We start from the raw sequence: 16,753 nt of genomic DNA on the forward strand, positions 1-16,753 counted from the left end.
ATGACTGAACTTTCTTACATGGATTATACTGCTAGGGCAATAGGTACTTAGCTGTGTAATCAGAATAACTAGCAAGCATAGTATTTGGAATACACTAAGCACAGAAGAAATGTTTACTAAAAAAATTAATGAAAAAGTTGCTTTAAGCTATTTCTTAGATTTCCCAATATATATAGGAAGGTAAAGCTCTAAACGCTATTTCATATCTTATCAAATACTGTATTTATTTTAACAAAATGAAACCAAACCCAATTTCTGGACATGTCATAAAATTTGTTAGATTGATTCATTTATCTCCTTATGAGTAAGAACTTTGCATTTTTGTATAAATGTCAAAGAGCAATTATTCCATCCTTCCAAAACAAAGGTGATTCCTAAAAATTCCCTATAGCCACTTGAGGGTAGAGTTAAGAAAAACTATTATAGGTCTTGCACTTAAGCAGGAAGGGCATACATAAAAAATTACCACTACTGTAAGACTTGAGGATGGTCTGATTCTCTTTCTACTGCTCTCATTTTTTAACGTTAATTTTTAAACACTTACCCTTGATCATTTCTAATTGCTCCCATGACACCAAGCACTAGTGGCCATCCAGGCCCAAGACTGTCTCCCTGACTCTGCAGTATCTGCAGCACACATTCTAGTTGCTTGAGTCGAATATCTGGATGGTTAATATTGGACATCTCCTTTAATGGGTTCAATAAAAGCAACTGCAGCCTCTGAAAAGGAGGCAAGAAACTAATTAGGAAGAGAAGCCCAAAAAGACAGGAATGTGTTGCTATTGCTTTTTCAGTTTAAATTTACTCACGCAGACTAATATGGTAAATAGAAAATTTTCTACTAAAATAAACAGTGAATATGATTTCTCTAACAGTAATCATTAAAGGTTTATTTTGTCACCTACCTCTATTTTCAAATACGAGAAAAAAATTAATCTTCAAGATGTTAGATTTTGGAGTAAATGGGTAAAGTAATTACCTTAGTTTAAAAGACATTAATTATAGACCCATAGAGAAATGAATCTCACTAAAGGAAATATATATCTAGCCATATTTAGAGAGAAAAACAATTCCCAATTTCTAAAATTACTTTTAATGTATATCACATGTATTTAAATTTAAAATTCTCAAGTGTGATATAATAATAGAAGCTATAATATTCCTAAATATAAATAAGCATAGTAGATATTAACAAAGATGACATAAAATCACAAAATTTGTTGGGGAATAAAAGAAAAGCACTCTGGCCAGGCGTGGTGGCTCACACCTATAATCCCAGTGCTTTGGGAGTCCAAGGCGTGAGGATTGCTTAAGGCCAGGAGTTCGAGACCAGCCTGGGCAACAGAGCAAGACCCTGTCTCTACAAATAAATTAAAAAATTAGCCAGGTATGGTAGCATGCCCCTGTAGTCCTAGCTACTCAGGAGGCTGACACAGGAGGATCACTTGAGCCCTGGAGTTTATGGATGCAGTGAGCTATGATCATGCACCTGCATTCCAGCCTGGGTGACAGAGCAAGATCTGTCTCTTAAAAAAAAAAAAAAAAAAGCACTCTGTTCTATCCCTTTCAGCATCTGAAAGCACTTTCTTCATTTTAAACTTTCTCTCCCAGGATTCGTTTATTTGGTTCACTGACTGAACAAACATTTATTAGGCTCTCATTATATGCCAGGTATTAAGCTGGACACTGAGTATATTAAAATAAATGGAAAAGGGTTTTTCTTTAAAAACCTCAAAATAGAGTAGGAAAAAATATGAAATCACTAAAATGTAAGCGCTATAAGATCTTTTCTGTCTTGTTCATCATTCTATTCCAGGAGCTATACTCAATAATTATATGTTAACTAAACCTGCAGAATACAATTACAATACAGTAAGATGAAGAGGGTAATGAGAATAGTTATTAAATGCCTCATTTCTACTCAGTCTTAAAACAATAAAATTTTGGTAGACTTTTTAAAAAACTGTGTAAGATATATGTGAATGACAAAGATACGACAAAGAATGCATGACAAAAGTAAACTCTGGAAGTATAAAATAACTTAAAATTATTTAAAAACAAAAATCTATTTCCTTGTGCTTGCTTCTTTCACCACTTGTTTTCTCCCCATGTAAGGGTAGTGAGAGGAAAAAAAAAAATCAGACACAGGTAAGGAACAATGCAAAAGAGGCCTCAGAACAATGCCTTAGCACTGTATGAAGAAAGAAACTTGTAGACTGCGAGACCAATTTTAGGTAATTTAACTTAGTTCAGTGCCATTTACAAGGTGTTTAAAATTTTTTATGAAGACAATCTGATACCTTCTGTAAGAGATCCAGGACCTACATATAAAATAGAATATTAATTTAAAAAACCCACTATTAGAATATCATCTACTTGATAAATTAAGAAAAAAATTACATATGGGGGAGGATAATTTTATATTAAGCATTCTTCTAAAATAACAAGATAAGGGCTTTTTTTTTTACCTGGTTTTGTGAAAGTGGAGGATCATGGTTAAATGTTAATCCTGCTTTAATAAGTGAAGTTAAAGCTTCTGCTCCCCATTCTCTCATTCGAGAGTTTGGATGCTGGCATACCTGAAGGTGCATACATTTAACAAAAATTAAATATTTAATTTGTATAGTTAAGCTATGATTCACATATCAATTTGAGAAAAGAAACAGTAAAACACTATGTTTTCTGTTCTTTTCACATTTTAAAAATTATATCAAATGTTCAATAAGGGTTGGAAGAAAAATTATATCTAAAATGTATGTAAGCTTACCTTCTGAATAAGGGCAAAAGGAAGCAATAGAAAGACAGAAGAAAACAGATGAAACCAAAACAAGTTACAGAAAAGAAAGGATTTCATAAAAGTATGTCATCAGAGTAAAAACGCAAGCTGATGAAGTTCTTCATTAAATTTACCCTCATAATCAAATAATGTATTAAAATTTAAAAAAAAAACTATTTGTTGCCATTTGATGACACTGTCCAATAATGAAATCTGCATATATCCTTTAGTCATTCATAAAAATAATCCCAATAAAATAGAAAAAAAGCTCACATACACCAGTTTTTCTTACTAAGAATAATGCCTTTCTTAAGTTTCTAAAATAACATAAAACAACCATAGTAACCTAAACTGTACACAAACATATGTACTGACAGAAGCAATTAGTTATTAAGTAGCAGCTAATTATTAAGAATCACCCCAACTTGAATACAGGAGAATGTAAATCCCAATAAAATTCCACAGCACTGTCTATAATTAGTGATACCAAATATGTTTTCCCCTTTGTAGAAAGCTATTTCATAATCATAGTAAAGGCCATAAATGAGTAGTATTTACTACTAACTTTCAGTCTGAAGAACTACCTGAAACTGAGGTGGACCAAGAGATTGTATAGTAAAAGAAAGGGGGCCCAAACCAACAGCTGATTTCAGTGAATTTCTCACTTTAAAATTTCATCCATTTTCAGCCAATAAAAGCAATCTACACATTCACCAAACCAATTACTATACAACTTTAATAATTAATAAAATATACAGACTTAAGAAGAGGGTCAGGGAAAGGAAAAACAGTTAATGCTTATTTTTTTAATGGTTATCCGGAATCATTAGTTAAATGTGCCTGTCTTTATTAAAAAATCAAATATAATTTTAAGAAAGAGAGTTTACCTCAAGTAGATGGCCAGTTAGAGGTCTCCATAAAATTTCTATTCGATGCATATTAACTAGACCAGTTTCTAACAATTTGGCAACAGCAAAAAGAGACGGTTCCTAGGGAGAAAACATATTGCATTTTGATATTATAAAGAGAATACTGAGTACTTTCACTGAAAATAAAACAATTATTCTAAAAAGCAGGAATGAAAATAAAATACCATTAGTATAAAGTTAGCAATAAATACGACAAAACCTCAGTTATCATGAAACAAGTCTTCCTGCCACCCTAAGTATCCAGAATAGCTCCTAACTGGAAAACTTAGTTAGGAAGAGAATGCTTTAACAGGGAAAGGGTGCAAATCCAAAAATTATACTAGACACACAGAATGGCTAGTCTTCCAACCAGAAGAAAAGAAGTATTCTTATCAGCAAAGTTATGAAATGTCCAGGCTTTATGTGAGAATGTCAACTAGGTATTAAAAAAACAGAAAGGATCAATTCTACACAAAGTCATGAAAATTAAACAACCTGCTGCTGAATGATTATTGGGTCAATAATGAAATTAAGATGGAAATCAAAAGATTCCTCGAACTGAATGACAAAAAGGACACAAGCTATCAAAATCTATGGGATTCAGCAAAAGCAGTCCTAAGGGGAAAATTCATAGCCTTAACTGCCTATATCAAAAAGAAAGAACACAAATTAACAATCTAACAACACATCTCAAGGAACTAGAAAAGGAAGAGCAAATCAAACCAAAGCCAGCAGAAAAAAAGAAATAACAAAACTCAGAGCAGAACTAAATGAAATAGAAAACAAACAAACAAACAAAACAATACAAAGGATTAATGAAACAAAATATCGGTTCTCTGAAAAGATAAACAAAATTGACAAACCTTTTGCTTGATTAATCAGGAATAGAAGAGAATGGATCCAAATAAGCTCGTTCAGAAATGAAAAAAGAGATATTACACCTGATACCGCAGAAATGCAAAACATCATGTGTGAATACTATGAAAATCTCTTATGTACATAAACTCAAAAACACAGAGAAATGGACAAATTCCTGCAAACAAACTCCCAAGACTCAATCAGGAAGAAATAGAAATCCTGAACAGAGCAATAACAAGCAGCAAGACTGAAGCAGCAATAAAGAATCTTCCAACAACAACAAAATAAGCCCTGGACCAGATGGATTCACAGCTGAATTTTACCAGACCTACAAACAAGAGCTAGTATCCATACGGCAGAAATTATTCCATTACATCGAGAAGGAGGGAATCCTACTCAACTCATTCTATGAAGCCAGTATCACGTTCATACCAAAGCCAGGAAAGGACACAACAAGAAAAAGAAAACTATAGACCGATATTTCTTATGAATATAGATGCAAAAATCCTCAATAAAATACTAGCAAACCAAATTCAACAGCACATCAAAAAATAATCCACCATGACCAAGTGGGCTTCATCCCAGTGATGCAAGGATGGTTCGACATACATAAATCAATAAATGTGATTCTCCACATACAGAAGCAAAAACAAAGACTATATGATCATCTCAATAGATGCAGAAAAAGCATTTGACAAAATTCAAAATTCAGTACCCTTCAACAAGCCAGGCATAGAAGGAATATATCTCAAAATTATTACAGCCATATATGACAAATCCACAGCCAACACCATACTGAATAGTGAAACATTGAAAGCATTCCCCCTATAAAATGGAAGAAGACAAGGGTGCCCACTGCCACCACTTCTATTCAACATAGTGCTGGAAGTCCTGGCCAGGGCACTCAGGCAAGAAAAGGAAATAAAGGGTATCCAAATCAGGAAAGAGGTGGCCAAATTATTGCTTTTTGCTGATGATTTGATCTTATATCTAGAAAACCTCAAAGACTCCACTCCACTAAGAGACTCCTGGAATTGATAAAGTTAGTAAAGTCTCAGATTACACAATTAATGTACACAAATCAGAAGCATTTCTATACATCAATAACAGTAAAGCTGAGAGTCAATTCAAGGACTCAATACGATTCACAATAGCTACAAAGAAAATAAAATACCCAGGAATACACTTAACAAAGGAGGTGAAACATCTCTACAAGGAGAACTATGAAACACTGAGAAAAGAAATCTCAGAGGACATAAACAAATGGAAAAATATACCAGGTTCATGGATTGGTAGAATCAACATTGTTAAAATGTCCATACTGCCCAAAGTGATTTACAGATTCTATGCAATCCATATCAAAATACCAACGTAATAGTTCACAGATTTAGGAAAAATAATTCTACACTTTGTTTGGAACCAGAAAACCTGAATAACCAAAGCAATCTTAAGCAAAAAGAACCAATCTGGAGGCATCATATCACCAGACTTCAAACTATACTACAAGTCTCTAATAACCAGAACAGCATGGTATTGGGGCATAAAAATAGAGACATAGACTAATGGAACAGAACAGAAAACCCAGATACAATACCATCCACACACAGCCACCTGATCTTTGACAAAGCAGACAACAATATACACTGGAGAAAAGAAGCCCTATTCAGTAAATGGTGCTAGGAAAATTGGATAGCCCCTCGCAGAAGATTGAAACAGGATCCATATCCACTCACAATTAATTCGAGATATATAAAGGACTTAAATATTAGCCATGAAACCATAAGAATTCTAGAAGAAAATGTAGGAAAAACTCTCCTAGATATTGGCTTAGGCAGAGAATTTCTGAAAAAGACCCCAATGGCAATTACAGCAACAGCAAAAATAAACAGGACTTTATTAAATTAAAAAGCTTCTGCACAGCAAAGGAAATAATCAACAGAACAAACAGACAACCTAAAGAATGGGAGAAAATATTCACAAGCCATACATCCAATAAAGGGCTAATGACCAGAATCTACAAAGAACTCAAGCAAATCACCAAGAAAAAAACAAACAACCACATTAAAAAGTGGGCAAAAGACATGAACAGAAGCTTTTCAAAAGATGATAGACAAATGGCCAATAAACATATGAAAAAATGCTCAATGTCACTAATTATCAGAGAATTGCAAATCAAAACCACAATGAGATATCACCTTATCCCAGTTAGAATGGCTTCTATTAAGAAGTCCAAAATCAATAGATTCTGGTGTGGATGCAGAAAGAAAGGAACACTTATACACTGTTGGTGGGACTGCAAATTAGTACAACCTTTGGGGAAAACAGTGTGGAGATTCCTCAAAGAACTAAAAGTAGACCTACCATTTGATCCAGCAATGCCCACTACTGGGTATCCACCCAAAAGAAAAAAAGTCATTTTATCAAGAAGACAATAGCACTTGAATATTTACTGCAGCATAATTCATAATTGCAAAGATATGGAATCAACCCAAGTGCCCATCAATTCATGAGTGGATTAACAAAATGTGATATATCATGGAATACTACTTAGCCTTGACGAAGGATGAGTTAATGCCTTTTGCAACAATTTGGATGGAACTGGAGTCCATTATCCCAAGTGACATATCTAAAGAATGAAAATACAAACAACACATGTGTACTTGCTCTTAAGTTGGAACTAACCGATGAGCACATGTGCACAGAGGGAAGTAAAACTCAGTGGAAATCAAGCAGGGTAAAGGGAGGTGAAGGGGATGGTGAAAACCCACCTATCAGGTACAATGAACACTACCTGGGTGACAGGCACACTTATAACCCTGACTCAATCATTACAAAAGCAATCCATGTAACCAAAAACATTTGTACCCTGTAATATTTTGAAATTAAAAAACAAAACAAAACAAAATGGAAAGGAGATAACAGAGACCTGGGAAAAGAAATATGAAGTCAAGAGCATGGCAAAGATTAGGGCTACCAGTTTCAGACACTAAAAGACAAGGTGAAGCGAGAGAAGACAAAATAGTTCTCTACAGTTGCTGGCATATTGATCACCAGAAAGGGAATCAGCATACATTATAGATGGCTAAATTAGAGTACTTGGTCCATGTATCATAAGAATGGTTTCAGAAAAGATCAAAGGGCAATGATCTCTAATCTAGTATCAGTGAAGGTAGTAAAACATATTGAAATGGAAATTCAGCTGAAGAAAGCCATAAGTATTTTTTAATAGGTGGCTATGGTATTTCAAACAGAATTGCATTAAAAAACAAACAAGGTCGCCTGTAGTCCTAGTACTTTGGGAGGGCAAGGTGGGAGGATTGCTTGAGGCCAAGGGTTTGAGACCAGCTTGAACAACAGTGAGACCCCACCTTTACAAAAAATGAAAAATAAAAAAATTAGCCGGTGACATGCATGCCTGTAGTCCCCGCTACTTGGGAGGCTGAGGCAGGAGGACTACTTAAGCCCAGGAATTTGAGCCACTGCACTCTAGCCCGGGCCACAGAAGAAAAAAAAAAAAGAGAAAATTGTGAGAATAATTCGATAATTTTTAAAGGAAAAGATTTTTTATGATTCTATATTCTTAGCATTTTTACAGTGCTGATGAAAATCTAATATTGAAATATTTACTAGTATCTTCCTTTCCTAGTAGAAGCCAGTGAACCAAGTACATTGGGGTTTTAAGACAAATATGGCCAGGTTGACTGTTCCTGCATGCACTAATGTTGTAGGCACCCTACAAATTCTGTAGGTAAAAAAAATCCATGTTTCTAGAAACAATATGTCTGTAAGTTTAACTGGGATCTCATCTGTACCCTACCACTTAATAGCTAGGTAACCCTGGGTAAGTTACTACCTCTACTGAATGCTTTTATTTTTTACATTTATGAAATGGAGATAATGATAATATAGAAACTACCACATGTTAGAAAGTACCCAGCACATGTTGGAACCCATTATATTAAGTGAAGTATCCAAAGAACGGAAAAACAAGCATCACATGTACTCACCAGAAAACTGGTTTCCCTGATCATCACCTAAATGCACATTGGGGAAGGATACCAATTGGATATCAGACTGAGACGGGGGTGGGGGGAATGGGGGGAGGGGATGGATGTATGCCTACATGATGAGTGCGTTGCGCACCGTCTGAGGAATGGTCATGCTTGAAGGTGCTGACTTGGGGAGGTGGGGGGAGGGGATGGAGGTATGACTACATGGTGAATGCCAGGCGCACTGTCTGGAGAATGGACACGCCCGAGGCTCTGACTCAGGGGGATGGGCGGGACACGGACAATGTATATAACCTGAGCTTTTGTACCCCCATGAAGAGCTGAAATAAAAAATAAAAAATAAAAAAAAGAAAAAAAGAAAAAAAGAAAGTACCCAGCACATAATAAGTCCCCCAAAAATGTTGCCTACTACTACTTTTTCCTCCGCTTCTTCCTTCTTATTTTATCAGGGTAAAGACAGAAATCATGTAGCATTTAAAAGAATGTAGAGATGGTCCAGGTCTCACACCTGAAGATTGTTATTCAGGAAGCCTAGAATGTGGCCCTGGTATTTACAGTAAAAAGAAAAAAAACCAAAAAACTCCATAGCTGACTTTGATGTACACCAAAAGTTAGCAAAGTGTTTAAGAACAAACCCAAGCTCTACCAGTTACTAAGTAGGTGACCTCAGGCAGGTTGCTTAAGCCATTTTCATATTTTTGTCCGTAAAGAGGGAATACTACCATTAAACCTTAGAGAGTTATTTTAAATTATAAAATAATGTAAGTTAGTGCTTGGCATACACTCAATGAATAATAACTGCTTTAATATTTTTGTTGTTATACTGAGCTTGGTAATATGCCTGCACAAGTATCATCAGCATCACCCTCTTCTAAGAAAGAGTTGGCAAGCTTTACCATAAGTTACTTCCTCAATACATTAGCACAAATGTTTGAAATAAGGATCAAAAATAAAGTACTGGTGACTTTAAAGACAAACCCAAAGAACATTAATATATACATCTTTAATCCCTGGAATACTTAACTCACTTAGAATAGCTGACATTGATAAATTTGTTTTTTCAATAATGTAGAAAAATTTCTACTTATTTTAATATTTGAATATTTATAATAATTTTTATAAGGGCACAACTGAATAATAAAACTTTTATAGCTTCAATCTAAAATATCTTTATAAAGCTTATATCGAATACTTTTATAAAGTTTATACTTGAATATTTATACAAACTTTTATTCCAATTCCATATTTACCACTTCACTTTACAAAATTAAATCCTAAAATGGAGATATGTGAATTCATTCTCAAAGAAATTATCTGTTTCATTCAGTATATCCATTTTCTCAACATTTGTTCCTTTCAAAACTTCCTTCAATATCACACTTCCTCCTACCATTCTCATGAAACTATATTCTTCAAGATTAACAATAAACTATTAATCACCAAATCTATTTTTTATCATTATTTCTTATAACACATTTCCCTTTTGATTTCCATGAAGCTGCCCTTTCCTACCTATCAAATTCCTACCATTCCTTCAATATCCAGCTTTAATCATGCTATTTCATCTTGATTAATCTTAATTTATCTTAGAAATATGTACTAAAAACATCTTATGTAATAAGAAACCAAAAATTCAGAAAATAAGTCTCATATTACTTGATACCTATACTATTTATTTAGATGCTCATGCCATCTTAACTGTCAATTAACTATGAGCCAAGTAGTTTATATGCTCTTTGAAAGTAGAAAACTCCTATTTCCTTTATATCTCCTAGCAGAGTGTCATGTACATAGTAAGCATACGCTGCTTGCTGAATGAGTATAATACATAAATTCTCAAGACATTACTATATAAGCTTGCTTAGATTTCATTAAGAAAACTATTAAGGCTGGGCACGGTGGCTCATGCCTGTAATCCTAGCACTCTGGGTGGTCGAGGTGGGAGGATGCCTCGAGGTCAGGAGTTCGAGACCAGCCTGAGCAAGAGCAAGACTCTGTCTCTACTAAAAATAGAAAGAAATTAGCTGGACAACTAAAAATATATAGAAAAAATTAGCAGGGCATGATGGCATGTGCCTGTAGTCCCAGCTACTCAGGAGGCTGAGGCAGGAAGATCGCTTGAGCCCAGGAGTTTGAGGTTGCTGTGAGCTAGGCTGACGCCACGGCACTCTAGCCCAGGCAACAGAGTGAGACTGTCTCAAAAAAAAAAAAAAAAAAGACACACTATTAAAAATATGGTCTTGTGTTAAGAACTATCTCAAAGATGTAGTATTATTCAAGATATCAAGAAATTGATTGCTTCAATGTGTTTTATATCATCCTTGCCTTGATTTACAGCAAACTATAATACATATTTTCAAACACCTGTATGTTTATTTAATTATCTATGTACTATAATATATAAAACTATGCTCTAATAAGACCTTTCTCACCAATCTTTAAATAAGTCACATAAGCCAAGATGACAAGCCACGGTACACAGAATTATAATTAAGGACTAGGCAGAAACACAATTTTGGACCCTACCATAAGATGTTAAACAATTTACAACTTTTTAATCATATTCTGGGTTATTGTTCATATTTGTAAATGGTCAAACAACATTTATTCATTTTAAAATGTAGAAGCATTTTTAAGTAATTATTTCTAAGATAAATAAACCCAAATTTCCCTGTGCTTGCCAAATATAATAGAAAATGATATTTTTGGTAGCACAGAATTTTTAAAATAAATTTTTTATTTTCCCTTTTGTTCTTAGAGATAAGGTCTTGCTATGTTGCCCAGTCTGGTCTCAAACTCCTGGACCCAAGTGATACTTCCACCTCAACCTCCCAAGTAGCTGGGACTAAGGTGCATGCCACCATGACTGGCCAAGAAATGTTCTTGAATGTCAATATTCAAAAGTACTATTCTACTCATTTAACCAATTAACAAAGAAAAATTTTAATTTTTAAGGTAAGGAGAATCATTACCTTCAGAAAGAAATGATTGGCTCCTTATTTTCCATCCCAATGAAGGCAAGAGAAACTGAGACATATATTCCTTAATTTAAATCTTGTATTACCCCAATCATAAATTGTAATTACAAGTATTATTGTGACATTTTATAGAACCTATTTATAAAAACTGTATTATATTATTTTATAAAAATATTTTTAGATGTACAGTATATAAGAGAAATGGGCACAATTTAAAATCATATTGCATATTTAGACATATCACAAGCTAAATTACTAAATTATTTTATTTAGTAAGTCCTCTTTATTCCCCCTTCAACAAACTACAATTATAAATGGTAAAGACCCAACAGAGTATGGTTAGCACACAAGCTGAGTATTGGTACTCCTAGTAAAAAAGCTAAGATCACAACGGATGTACGCCTTATGTAACTGATGTACCAATTTAAACAGAAAGGTAGAATATCACACCTTATTATTTCCATAGGCCATATCCATTGCTTCTAGAGATAAGGAGCAAAGTGCATTTATTAAATGATGCAATGATACATCATCAAGGTACCTAAAATGAAAATGAAGACATATGATATTGTGATCTTAAATATACAGCTAATAACAATGTTTTTATCAATTTAAAAAACTGACTCTTACTGTGAGCTTTCAAACAATCTTGAAAGTATATTGGAAATCACTGGTAAATCTGTCATCACTGCTGTTGTTAGAACCTAAGAGAAGAATAAAATTAAATGTAACATATGACATTTTAGGAAGCACTAATTGGGTAAGGAGGACTAGAACTTACTGTACTGGGTCCTTCTACAGCTCGGCCAGGTTTCAAGGCACCACCACTACTAGGTTTTAATCCCAGAATCCATACAAGATGCTATAAAATTAAAAAAAAAAATCAAAACAAAAAACTTTACAAAACTATAAAAATTCTAGTAACTAAAATTAAAATCAGTAGCAATTTCTAGTAACTAAAATTGAAATCAGTAGGTTTCTAATAACTAAAATTAAAATAGTAATTAACATTCATATAAAATTTTAGCAAACACAGGCAATAGAACTTAGGCCATTATGCACTCTATCACTTCCTATGAGTCATGCCTTTTTTTCCTTTCCAACTTTCCTTTTTTCATACTTACTATCTATTCCTTAGGCCTGCCCAAAGCACTAATAGGCACTACTTAGGTTAACTGACAGCAATTACATATAAAAGCAACACTGACTTCTGACCCAGACACTATAACATACCTGAAGAGTTGCCAAGACAAGTTGCCATGATGTTCCAAGAACAGCCCCATGGCAGTGCGCCAAGTTAAGTAAAGTCCTCATACACTGGATATTTTTGGAAGTTAGCTATAGTTAAAAAAAAGGATATATTTTCAAGAACTATTATGCATTCTTGAAAATTAAAAGCTTGTAAACCAGCATTAATGTATTAAAGGATATTTTAAAATAAAAAACAAAAATTTAAGAAAATAGGTTTGGATGGTTTTGTAAGGAACAAAGTTATTTGATTGAAAGTTGTGTTATCATATAGTTTACAATATGTCAAATGCATAAACTAGTTTCTTCTAAATACACCCAGGTAATAGAAAGTAAATAAGTGTATTTTGGCAAACACAGAGAAAGGGTATAACAGGTTCCTTGATAGTTAACTGTTAACCATGAAAAAAACAAGTACATTACCATTACTGTCCCTTGAGGCTGGACTGCCAGAGGTTGACCCACTGCCACAACTTGCTGGTGAGACTCACTTGATGGACTTATCATCATAACACTTTGGCCCTGAATGGAATACGCTAGAAGACAAAGGAAAGCCTAAATAATTAAATAACACTGTTTACATTGTATTCAAAGTAATGTTATATTTTAAAATAACTTGCTTAAAACAAGTTCAGCCATAACACTTACTTAAATATCAGTAATACCTATTACCCATATGCAGTTTTAAAACTCATGAGTTGTAAAAATCAAGACAAGTAGATATTAAATAATTTTCTATATGACTTACAAAATTTTTAAACTTTAGATTTCTTCATAAGCAAAATAAAGACAATTAAGTACCTTAAACATGCATTCCTGATACACTTTTCTAGTTAGAGATAACACATTTTCAGTTTAAAAACTGAATATTACATTGAAATGTATTAATATATTACAAACTGGAGTGCTTTTGAATGTAAGCTTACCCTAAGAGGTTGCACACATTGTGACAGATTTATTTTACTTTATCCTCACAATTATTGTTTAAATTGGTATTACAGGAGGTTGATTATCCCTTATCTGAAATGCTAAAGACCAGAAGTGTTTCAGATTTCAAATTTTTCAGGATTTTGGAATATATGCATTAACATTTATGCATGTATTTGCATAATACATTTGTAAATACTTATATTTGCATTATACAATATTTAATGAACACTTCCCTGAGCATCCATGTGCACACTCAAAAAATTTTTGGATTTTGGATTTCAGATTAGAGATACTCAACCTATTAAGATATTATTCCCTCACTCCCCTTGTTTTAAAGAGATGGAAGAAATTAAAGCTCAGGGACATTAACTTCCCCAGTGTCACAGAGTTAATGACTGCAACAGCAGAGGCTTAAACATTAAAGAATGTCTTAAACATTAAAGAATGTCTATCATCTTTTCTCTATACCATGTGACCCCACCAGATGAAGAGAACTTTGAGTAAGCTTAAGTCTTACATTTGTTGGAAAGTGCAGCTGCAGTAGTGGTATTCAATACAGTAAGAGCATAGTGGGGAGGTAGGGAACCTTTGCATATTGCAGTTATAAAGGCATCTCTTGAAGTTACGAGGCCCAGTCTTCCACAAAGAGCAGCCATAGTCAGTTCAGCTTTTAAAATATTCTCAGTGGCAGCTTCATCTGTGCTGAAAAGAAAGTATTTTATTTAATCTGATTAACTTATTTTTAATTATATTGTAAAACAAAGTATTCAGTGAAGCTTTAAGAAAATCTACATAAAATTATTGTCAAAATATTATCAGTATACTTAAGAAGTAATTTTAACTAATTAACGTAATATCTAAAAATTTGAACTGGGTAAAAGCAATGTACAACACATATATTTATTATTGAAGAAAATGATCAAGAACACAAAGATTTAACTTAATATATAAAACATTTTAAAATCAGTAAATCCTTCAATCCTAAAGAAAAACATCAGGCATTCTATAATTTTAAGACTGTATTTTCCATTAAAATACCGAGATAACAATTCTGGCAAGGGGGCAGGACAAGGACAGGATGAGGGAGGGAGATCGCAGAAAAAAAATAACGTTTCACACATATAAAAACTAATGTGATGAAATAATTTTTGGGACAAATTTAAGTAAACCATTTTAATGTCTGTTTGGTTTTTTTTTTAACTGACACAATATAAAACTTACAAAGACTTAATACCTGGCATCCAGAAGGAGTGAGAGTGCAGCAAGAAGACCACACCAGCAGGCATTCACCATTTCTTCCCAAACAGCTCTACTAACTTAATAGAAAAAAAACATAATACTTAATGATAAGTACAGATGTCAAATATTTATCAATATGTCAAATTCTAAAATCTCCTCAGCCACTTGACAATATGTCAAATATTTCATCAACAACTCATTTATTACATACTAAGCTCAATATTCAGAATATATCTGAAAAAATGAAAACTGAGAAGCCATACTGTAGATTCAGACTTTAAGAAGTTTTAAAACTATGCTGTTTTAAAATATCTATGGTAATATCTTTCTGTACACAAATTAACTGATATCTTTTTTTGAAAAACATATAGTATCAGTTCCTATTTCCTTCCCCTACATCAGGCCAAACTTTCAGCCTGTGTGACCAGGTGGGAGTGAGGGTCGGGTAGGGTGCAGCGTAACAAAGCTAGTTAAGCCAGGAGATTAGTTACACACATTGAAAATAAAGGAAGTAAGTAAATACATTTAGCAAAATGGGATCAGGTTCCTCAGTGTTGGAGAAGGGAATTACTAATACGGAAAGTTAAAATAAACCTTGCAGTATTGAGCTGGAACTGGAGAAATTGGTGTGATGTCACAGTGTCCAATATAAATACAGAAAGAGATATTTTTAAAATGTAGAGAGATATGTGCTTGTGTGTGTGCATGTGTGTGTATATTACTTATCCAAGTAGCAAGAAGCATACCTAGTACTCATGTGGTAGTTTTAATACTATTCTTTGCTAAAAGGAACCAGAGCTCCTTGGAAAAATGAATTACACCCAGGCTGGACAAGGAACATCCAAGATCAGCTTGGAACATCTTGTTCTATCAAACAGTAAGGAAGTATTTAAAAAATGTCAAAAGGACACCGGAGCCAGCTTGAAAGGGGTCCCACTGGCCATGTCAGGGACAATCTGAGCATCAAACCAAACAATGATAGTCAAAGACTGTAATCCTTTGAATAAAATAGGAACCCATAAATCTAAATGAATATAAATGAATAAATTTTTTTAACCTGGTAATGTAGATAAATAAATGAATAAATTTTAAAAAATAAAAAAAAAATGGAGAAGCAAAATCATTCTTTTGTAGCACATGTCTGGAAGTATTTCTCCACAAAAAGGTAATAATTAGCTTTACACTGAAGAAACTAGGCTGACAGTGTATCAAACAAATGATAAAAGTGAATGAGACAAATTGATATTGTATGCTTCCTAATGTATTGATACAATAAATACAACACAGCAACATTTCTGCTCTAGTCCTGCCAAAAATGAATAAATTGAATTTAATTTTGAAGGAAGATAAGAGAAACTCACATTGACTAGCCTGTACTCTTCAAAAATGTCAAGGTCATATAAAACAAGGAAAAACTAAGGAACTGTTCCAGATTGAAGGAAAGTATAGAGACATGGTAACTAAATTCAACACATGATCCTGGATCATAACGGACATCACTGACGCAACTGGCAAAATCTGAATGAGATCTGGAATTAGGTGATAATATTGGACTGATATTAAATTTCTGATGGTGATTGTACTGTAGTACATAGGAACTGTCCTTATTTTGAGAAAATACACATTAAAGTTTTAAGGGGTACCATATCTACAACTTATTCTCAAATAAGTCAGAAAAAAGTATAGTCATATGCATATAAATAGAATGGTATGGTAGGTAAAAGTGGTAAAGGGTTAACAATTGAGAAATCAGGGTAAAGGATACATGGGAACTCTTATTTTTGCAAATTCTCTGTAAATTTCAAA

General features: G+C 33.5%; 1 protein-coding gene across 3 annotated transcripts in view; it reads right to left on the reverse strand.

Moving 5' to 3' along the window:
- Positions 1–16,753, reverse strand: part of MON2 (MON2 homolog, regulator of endosome-to-Golgi trafficking) — a 107,561-nt gene that overhangs the window by 41,451 nt on the left and 49,357 nt on the right. For all 3 annotated transcript variants that reach the window (XM_045553457.1, XM_045553456.1, XM_045553455.1), the window contains 10 exons: positions 14,943–15,024; positions 14,226–14,410; positions 13,202–13,314; positions 12,764–12,868; positions 12,312–12,392; positions 12,161–12,234; positions 11,981–12,071; positions 3,664–3,765; positions 2,469–2,579; positions 545–720 (listed from right to left, as the gene is read on the reverse strand). In XM_045553457.1, the coding sequence (XP_045409413.1) occupies positions 545–720; positions 2,469–2,579; positions 3,664–3,765; positions 11,981–12,071; positions 12,161–12,234; positions 12,312–12,392; positions 12,764–12,868; positions 13,202–13,314; positions 14,226–14,410; positions 14,943–15,024 (1,120 nt within the window). The remainder of the gene's footprint in view (positions 1–544; positions 721–2,468; positions 2,580–3,663; positions 3,766–11,980; positions 12,072–12,160; positions 12,235–12,311; positions 12,393–12,763; positions 12,869–13,201; positions 13,315–14,225; positions 14,411–14,942; positions 15,025–16,753) is intronic.

The sequence above is a fragment of the Lemur catta genome, chromosome 6 (genome assembly GCF_020740605.2).
Source record: "Lemur catta isolate mLemCat1 chromosome 6, mLemCat1.pri, whole genome shotgun sequence".
Taxonomy (NCBI): domain Eukaryota; kingdom Metazoa; phylum Chordata; class Mammalia; order Primates; family Lemuridae; genus Lemur; species Lemur catta.